The 8,620-nt window shown below is 50.8% G+C and overlaps 1 protein-coding gene across 2 annotated transcripts; it reads right to left on the bottom strand.

Annotated features, from left to right (window-relative positions):
• Positions 1–1,511: 1,511 nt before the first annotated feature.
• On the bottom strand, positions 1,512–3,517 carry LOC136458531 (heat stress transcription factor C-1a-like). 2 transcript variants are annotated; one of them, XM_066458480.1, is made up of 2 exons: positions 3,013–3,517; positions 1,512–2,910 (listed from the first exon to the last, which is right to left on the bottom strand). In XM_066458480.1, exons 1-2 carry the CDS (start codon positions 3,284–3,286, stop codon positions 2,150–2,152), a joined length of 1,035 nt encoding a protein of 344 aa, XP_066314577.1. In that variant the 5' UTR covers positions 3,287–3,517; the 3' UTR covers positions 1,512–2,149. The 2 variants fall into 2 exon arrangements, with proteins under 2 accessions (XP_066314577.1, XP_066314576.1); XM_066458479.1 differs by having other exon boundaries at positions 1,514–2,910; positions 3,017–3,514.
• Positions 3,518–8,620: the final 5,103 nt, after the last annotated feature.

The raw sequence follows: 8,620 nt of genomic DNA, 5'->3' as shown, positions 1-8,620 counted from the left end.
TTGGAAGATGAGCGCCTCCGAATGTGTGTTATTTCGAGCGGTTCTGCCATAGTGCAAAGGGCGAAGGCCGAAGTGCCGAATGGTGAACGGGAGGAGGTCACGAGGACGACTGGACAATGATGGGCCGCGGGCAACAGCTGATGGCGGCGGACGCGTGAGTGATCCAGGCGTGCAGCCACGCAGGACGCATGAATCGTGACGAAGATGATTAGATGAACCATCTAGCGTCGAAGACTCGAAGTATATGGCGGCGCTGCCTCGATCCGTATTGGGCTATTGGCGTCTCCGTCGCTGGCCACATGGGCCGCATGCCCGCGTGGGCCTGATGCTCGCTCGCGGCCTGCCTCTCGCTCATGCTCAACGCTGGCACGCTCGGCCTCAGCTCTCAGGTACGCAGTACGTAGCAGATGAGTGTTTTTTCTTTTTTTATATATAAATACGTATGCATACGTTCTTACTTGCTAGAATCGGAGGGTATGCCGGTGCATACCCGGCATACCCCGTAGCTCCGCCACTCTGTAGTAGCAGTAGGTACATGTGTTAAGCGACCTAGCCGTAACTACTTCATCCGTTTTTAAATTATAAGTCGCTTTGAATTTTTTTTGTATGTTGAATTTTATGTGTGTCACATAATATATGTCTAGATACATAGCAAATTTAATGTACCAACAAAAGTCAAATTAACTTATAATTTTGAACAAAGAGTGTATATTTGCTTACGACATACGGTCCAATCCGATACACCACGACCTCGGCTTTCTTTGGCTACTAACAGTGTAGATACATATTCATTCTATAGGTTGATTATTTAGAGAAAAAAAGACTTTGTGCAGTCATGTTTAATTATCACTCGTTACATATTCATTCTATAGGTTAATTATTTATTTACATATACATTTTGCGGTGGTACGTTGTCAAAATAAAGTATATAGACTAAAAAACCACGACAGTTTTGGATAAGATAAAAAGATGAATTCAGACTATATACGTAATCAAGAAGCAGCTGGCAATATAATTTTTTTTATTCTAACTGGCAATCGGCCTGTTCACTGGTTGGTTTCTGGGCTGGTTTGGGCTGGCCGGTGCTGGTTTATTGTGAGAGAAAAACACTGTTGACTGGTTGGTTTGGGCTGGCTCAAACCAGCGAGCGAACAGGACGAATATAATTGGCATGGCCGGCACCCATCAGCGAGCATGAGCGAGAATTCGTGGATTTGGATGGCGGCAGCCGGCAGCCTCTGCCCCCTCTGGTGTGCCCAAAGGCCTTCAAGTTTCCTCTCTCCGATCCCTTTCAACATCAACGTCCAAATCACAACTTTAATAAACATCATCACTACACTCTCCCTCTCATCAAAAATCAAAAATTAAAATAGAAAATCTAACATCACCACTACAGTCGAAAGTACTCCTATATATGGACCGACATCTGGACCAATAGCAACATCGCCTTCCTATTGGCTGAGCCGTGGGCCCGGCCAGAAAGCATCCAAGGCAAAAAAAAAAAAAAAAAAAAAAAAAAAAAAAAAAAAAAAAAAAAACTATAGACCACTTGCACCAGCGCGGGGGTAACACGTACACCAGCAGTTCTATATAGAGTAATAAGATAAAGTGAGGTCCAGATGGTATGGAGTAATTACAGGTCGACAGAGCGAAGTTAGTTGGCCGCAAAAGTAATGCGCGCCGAAGTGCAGGCAGCTTAGTTTAATCCCTTGAACCCTACAAACTTGGAGGTCACCAAGAGCTCCACTACGCTAGCTACTCGTATGTCCAAGTCCAACCAAACAAATGCAAGGACTAATCATGCACTAGAACTAATGATGAACATGATCATCCAACGATCAGTTCAGTTCTACAGTTACATACAATAGATGCAGATGTAGATGCAGATGCAGTAGCCTGTGCAGCTCATTTGTGATAACTACTTACATCAGATGTCGTTCCGATGTGCAGAGCAAGCAGAACAATGGTTTAATTTGCAGATCGAGGACAAGGAGGTACTGGTAGACTGGTAGTGGTAGAAAGCAGTAAGCAGCAGCAGCAGGCGGGCCGCGGGTACGGTAGAAGGTGCACGTGCATGATTTACATTTACCAGCAGGCAGGTCAAAAGAAACCCTGGCCGAGCAGGCAGAACGGGAAGGGGGTGGTCTCGTCAGCAGCAGTCAGGCCCATGCCGATGATGCCGCCGCCGCCAACGCCGCCGTTGCCGCCTCCGAGACCGAGATTCGGCAGATGCTGCACCCCGGCCCCGCAGTTGGTGGCGGCGGGGGTATCGAAGTCGAAGGTGGGGAGCACAACAGGCGACGGCTTCAGCTCCGCCGCCCATTCCCATTGCCAGCCGTCCAGGCCCTTGGCGGCGGCGCCTTCGAGCGCCGCCAGCAGCGGTTGGTGGTGGAGTACTGGCACTGGCACTGGCACTGGCGGCGCCGGCGGGAGCGGGCGGACGACGGGCTGGGAGGCGAGCTGCATGCGGCGGCGCTTCTTCTCGGCGGCCTGCTCGACGAGGCTGCGCGTGACGCCGTCGGGGTCCTCGGCGAGCCTGGCGAGGAACGACATGAGCTGGTCGGGCTGCCGCTCCGTGGCCTGCAGGCGCCGGCTCATCTGCGCCAGCTCCTCCCCGATGGCCGTCTGCTCCTGCCGCAGCCGCTGCACCTCCTCCAGCAGCGCCGGCGCCTCCTTGTTCTCGTCCGGATCCCCCTCCTCCGGATGATGATGATCCTCGCCGCCCATACTGATACAGCAGCCGGCCGCCGCCGCGTACTGCGCCTGCGCATCGCCGCCGGAGGAGGCGGAGCAGGCGCCCTGCTCGCCGCGCTTCTTGCGGCGCACGATGCGCGGCAGCAGGTGCGTCTGGCCGCGCAGGAACGACTCGTGCGCGAACTCCCACCGGTCCGGGTGCACCTTCCGAAACCCCTGAGCGCGGGCATGCAGAGGAGAGCATCCATGGCGCCAGGGTAAGTGTACAGCAGGACATGTGACTATGTGAGGGAGGAAGACAACGAACGACTCACGCACTTACGTATGAGTTGAGCTGGCGCACGAAGCTGGAGAAGTTGCTGTGCTTGAAGAAGCAGGGGAGGAGCAGCCGCGAGAAGCCGGCAGGGTCGACGACGACGAAGCTGTTGTTGTCCCTGCCCCATCGCACGAGCGCGTCCGTCCGCGGGTCGCACACCATCTGGTAGGTCTTGGCCACGAACGCCGCCGTCTGGAAGAGCTGGTCGCCTCCGCCGCCGCCGCCGCACCCGGCGAGCAGCCCCAGCGCGAGCTCCGTGTGGAAGCCGTCCATCATCGATCAGCTGGTAGTAGGGTTGGAAGGGAAACACGGTCGATCGGGCCTCGCCTGCAGCGCCGCCGCCGACCCCGTTCCGTCGTCCGCTCAGCACGCACGCAGCAGGCAAGCGCCCGTGCGAGCCGGGTGAGCCTCCGAGCTGGATGGATGTGCGTGTCAAATTCTCTCAAAAGGCAGGCGGGGGCGGGTTTGCTGGCGGAGGGGCCGGGCCGGGGATACTAAGCGTCCGTTTGGTCGGGCTTGCTTTTGGCTTTGGCTGGTTGCCCTAAAAGTTAAAAGTGTAATTAAAGAGGCTAATTGGAAGCCGCTGTTTTCTCATGGTATGTTTTTGAAAGCTAGTTTAACTCTGTTTTTAGTTTTTGATTTTCTATTATTTGAAATTAGAGAATAAAAAACTTTTCATAATTATTTTTAGAAAGATAAAAAATAGAAAATATATTTTATACTTATTTAATCAAATAATTTTTTAGCTTTTCTACCGCCCACAGCAACTCTCTTGCAACTTACCGTCCACCGTAGCTTTTTTTCTACCGCCATAACTCAACCATACACACCCTAATTATGGCCACCGTCGTCGTGCGTGACAGGAGCGGGACACATGACTAAACTACTACTACTGAGGAGAAGCAAGGGCCCCAAAGCCGCCCCGTCGTCTCAGTCTCCGATCCGCAACGTGTTGTGTTGATAGATATAGGCGGCAAGGGGCGCGGGCTGGCCGGGTCCGGCGGGCGACAAGTGGCGAGCTCGTGATCCTTCCTCACGTCCGGCCTCGTGTGGAGTCGCCATCGCGAGAGATTTTAGGTGCGGCAAGACTGTGCCATCGCGAGAGATTTTGGACCAATGCGTGCGTGATCCCACGTCACTGAAGGAAAATAAAGGACGATCTTTGTTTGGCATTAAAAATGCAGGTCATCCGATCCGACTGCCTAATCTAGCGGGTGCCTGCCGAGACCTCAGCAGGATCTACTCCATCTCTTGTGGCCAGTTACAGTGACAGTGTGTGTGCCGCGCGCTCTCGCGAGTCGCGACGACGACGGCTAGTCTCGCTTGCTGCTGCTGGCTGGACACCGGTCCTGCTTGATCGCTACGTCTCGCACCGTGCACGACTGCACGTATTTGTTATTAGTCATGTGATTATTATCTTACCAAGTTACTACTAGTAATATAGTATCAGCTCATCCATCGACTATGATTGTGAGCAGTACACACTACACATACACAGACGCGATGGCAGGGCAGACCAGAGAAGAGATCATCGGTCCATCGGAGGGCGGTGGCCGGCCGGTCTGCCTGGAACGCCACCAGCCATCACCATACCTTCGCTTGATCGTATCAGATATGATATAAAGTTTTTCTCTTACAATAAAACAACATCAGCCAACTTAGAAATCACAGAAACGATCAAAGCCAACATGGTAAAAAAATTTAAAAAGAACACAATGGCCTTTGCTCTGTCCGCTTGTCTTATAAACCGTACTTTTTCAGCCAACGAATAATATTTTTCTCTCATAACAAATCAGTCGACCGTACTTTCAGCCATGACTAGTGAACATGGCACTTATCCTGTCTCGCCCACAGAACCACCGCCCCCAAACTCTTTCTCTCTCCACCCGATGGACGAAAGCAAATCGAGCGCCCGCCGTCGCAAGTTGACGTATTGTTGCGACCTACGCGCGAAGTGAGGGGGTGGCTCCGCCTCAGGAGCGAGGTGAGCAGCAACTACGGCGGCCTCGTGCGATTCGAGCCATAGCTCTGGCGGTGGCTTAGGTGCGAGACGAGCAGCAGTTACTACGGCCGCGTGAGTTAAGCAGCTGCTCCCGCTGCCAAGGCGTGAGGTGGATGCGGGCGCGTGGCAAGGGATGGTTCTGGCGGGGGCCTAGGTGCGAGCCAAATAGCAGGTACGGTGTTCTCGCACGACGTAGTTGCGGCTCCGACGACGGCCCAGGCGTGAGGCGAGCGGCAGCTGTGCAGGTTGATTGCTGGCGAATCCAGCTCCGGATCTGCACACAGCACCGCCGTTGGCCAGTGCACGGATGGCGACGCGTCAGTTGACGGCTGCAGCTACCGACTACTCCCGACCGTTCCGTCGCCGACGCCATAACCCACACCTAACCCACCCCTCTCGGTGGGATTAGAAACGGTGGGAAATGAGCGCCACATTTCCCTTTCCTCATCCCCATTCATTTCCCTATCCCACGAACAAAACGTGGGAAATCATTTAAACCACCCTTCATTTCCCTGTCCTACTTTACATTTCCTATTATCCAAACGCCACCTTGGAGCTAGCCTAGCTTTGAGATGGATCAAGGATGGGATGGGGAATGGGATACATCATCATCATCCATGCCAAGCCCTACTTGGTCCCCAAGCTGAGCAGCTGCCTGCTGCTAGATCGATACCTGCCTTCCAAATCGGGCAAGGAGGATTATTTTGCAAACAGACTTTATCAGCCCGCCATCGTGAAATCAAAGAAGGGTACCCCCCATCTTTAGGTTTGTTTATAATTTGGTTAGTTATTTCAAAAGTGTTGGTGGTTTGGTGTGTCCGTTCTTCCTTCTCAACTTGGGCTTCCCGATTAAATAACAATAGTCCCTGTGGTGAACTGGTGATAATCGCTTAACCAACGTGATATGCCACTGGTTTCCAGAAAAAGGAAAGGAAGGCCACCTAATTAGCACTACTACAATAAATTAGGCGAGCAAAAGTAGTTAACGCAGGCGGGTGGAGACAAAGGCCTGCGTTAATGCGTATTTACGCAGGGGTTCTTATTGCCCGTCTGCATTAATCAAATTAATCAAATTAAAAAGCAGATCCCAAAAGCAAGCCCATCTAGGGCCCGGCGTCGAGCCCATCCATAGCCGCCCTCGCCGTGCCTGCACTGCACGCCATCGGAATCAGCCCACGTGCCGCTGGGAAGCTCGCCCGCGTGCCGGTAGATTCGCGCTTGCGTCGGCCGCGGGAGGCCCGCTCCACTGCTTGAAGCAGTGCCACCGCTGCGGGCCCGCGCTGTCGCCTCCGCGCGCCGATCTGAGCCGCTAGAGGCCCACTCCGCCACTGCAGGCCCACACCACCGCTGGAGGCCGTGGCTCCACCGGATCCGGTTAGAGATGCTCGCCGCCGCCTGGAGGACCTCGGGCTCACAGGATCTTAGGGAGAAGTGCGCGGCCAGCCTTATATCATACTACATGAATTATGTGAACTGCTTGCTGTGCGGTCACCTGAACAACTTCTGCCTTGCAGATTTATTTGATGATCATATCATGTGCTCTAATTATTCATCTTGGAATAGGACTCTTTACCGTGCCTAGATGTAGGTTGCTCTTACTAGTATAAGTTGTAAGGACCGTGGCGTCTAGGAGGCGATAGGTGAATTATGATGGGTAATTTAAAATCTACTTCTAAACTATGGGCTTTAATTTTAACCTTAGCGAAACCTATGTAATTAAATAAACTATCTAAATGTGTAACTACGGTTTTCCTAATGTGATGTTATCTCTACCGCAAAAGGAGTTATGCAACCTAGGTTCCAATCCTATCAACTAGTCTAACAACTAAGCTAGAAAAGATAAAGCACACAACCGAGATTGCAATATAAATCGGAAGCTAATGATGAGGTAGAGATACAAACTCCCATCGACGACTTCGGTATTTTTACCGAGAGGTATCGAGACGCACGCAAGCTTTCCCCTAGTCCTCATTGGAGCTCCTCGCAAGGAAGCCCTCGCAAGGGCCAAGATCCCGGTCGGATAACTCCGTGTATAGCCTCGGACCTTCCCTACGTGCAAGTGGGTCTCCAGTATGCCTTTCGCCAAGCCTCTCCTGGACCGCTCCCCTTCATCTTCACTATAAATCAAGCTTCTAGCCGAAACGCCACGGGCCATGTTCCCTCCGAAACACGGTGGCAACCACACCACAAGCGTGGTTGGTGTGGTCTTGCAACGCGCAAGCACCGAGTGGCAAGAGGTATGCAAACCTCACAAAACACTAGGCCTAAACCTAGAGCAAGCGCATATGAGCGTAGTCTAACTAGCCTAAGCACTTCGCAAAGCACCTACGCTAATCACCAAGTGATTCACTAAGCACTATGCATATGGAGAGCTCTAGAATGGAGCCTCAACTCTCTTGGTATGTTTTCCAATTCCCACACCCCTCATTTGGCCGGTTCGAGGTCCTATTTATAGCCCCAAATGGAGCGGTAGTCGTTCGAGCCTCAAAAGGGCTTTTCTTCTACCCGTCATACGTTGAGTTCGAACCGTCGGACCAGTTCCGTTGGAGTCCGACGCTTTTTTCAGGTTACCGTTCAAACTAGCCGTTGCAACCTTTTCTGTGAGAGTCGGACCAATTAGGGCGGACCGTCCGACTCTTAGTTTTCAGCACGTCACACTTTTGTATTTTTGGCATAACTTTTAGCTTCGAACTCTAATTTTGGTGATCTTGGACTTTTTGGAAAGCTAATGAAGAGCTCTATAGATTTGAACTGGTGTCATAACAATTTGAGCAGATCCAAGATCATGAGACAATTCCAATTCATTTACCTCTTTATCTCGGCTTGAATGACTTCCACTTTGTTTGTGTATTTGTGTTCGCGCTTCTAGTTCTTGGTGTCTTTGACTTCTAGCATGTCTTATAGGCCTTCAAAAAAGCTTCCAATGTTTTGCTTAGGTGTTGATTATCCGGATCACCTCTTTGCCTAAGTCAAAGTCCACCTTGCATCCATTTGACTATACCTTGTATACTAGCAAACAACATTAGTCTAAATGGTCATGTTGTTCATCAAACACCAAAATCCTAAATAAATAGGCCAAGGGTCCATTTTCCATACATAGGCATGAGAAGCTTGGATGTTTATGCAATGACCTCATCATGCTTTTCAATTCATTTTTTGAATCAGACTTTGCACCGTCCTTAGACACCTTGCTCTAACTTGTACATGCAACGAAGAGAGTGATGGTGATGAGGACATCACTACTTTGGATATGCACATTAGTTCTTAAATTGCTATGCGAGGCTCAGAGCTCGAGCACTACAATTAAATCTTTAGGTGAACTCATTCGTATGTATTTTTTTGTGATTGTGGGAACATATTGCTACCTAATGATATTCTTCTTCTTAATAACCATGTAGTGGATCAAGAATTACCTGAAAAGAGTCATGGAGGTAGAGGAGACCAGCATGGGCATCCAAACTGAGTTGGAGGCCCAATCCATATCAAGTTTGAGTCCACATAGGACTTTAGGAGCAAGCTACGCTAAAATCATCGCACAAATCATATGCAGACTATATTTTTGACATTTCTACATATGCGCGAAACGCTAAGGAGATATTGGTCACCTG

This window comes from Miscanthus floridulus, chromosome 6 (genome assembly GCF_019320115.1).
Source record: "Miscanthus floridulus cultivar M001 chromosome 6, ASM1932011v1, whole genome shotgun sequence".
Classification (NCBI taxonomy): Eukaryota; Viridiplantae; Streptophyta; class Magnoliopsida; order Poales; family Poaceae; genus Miscanthus; species Miscanthus floridulus.
Note: the sequence above shows the minus strand (reverse complement) of the source record. Positions and strands in the feature narration are given on the sequence as shown.

Excerpts from the sequence above, each read along its gene's own strand:
- LOC136458531 (XM_066458479.1), bottom strand. The coding sequence starts at position 3,286 with ATGATGGACGGCTTCCACACGGAGCTCGCGCTGGGGCTGCTCGCCGGG. Across the intron at positions 2,911-3,016 it reads TGCGCCAGCTCAACTCATAC|GGGTTTCGGAAGGTGCACCC; the intron begins GTAAGTGCGTGA and ends GCCCGCGCTCAG.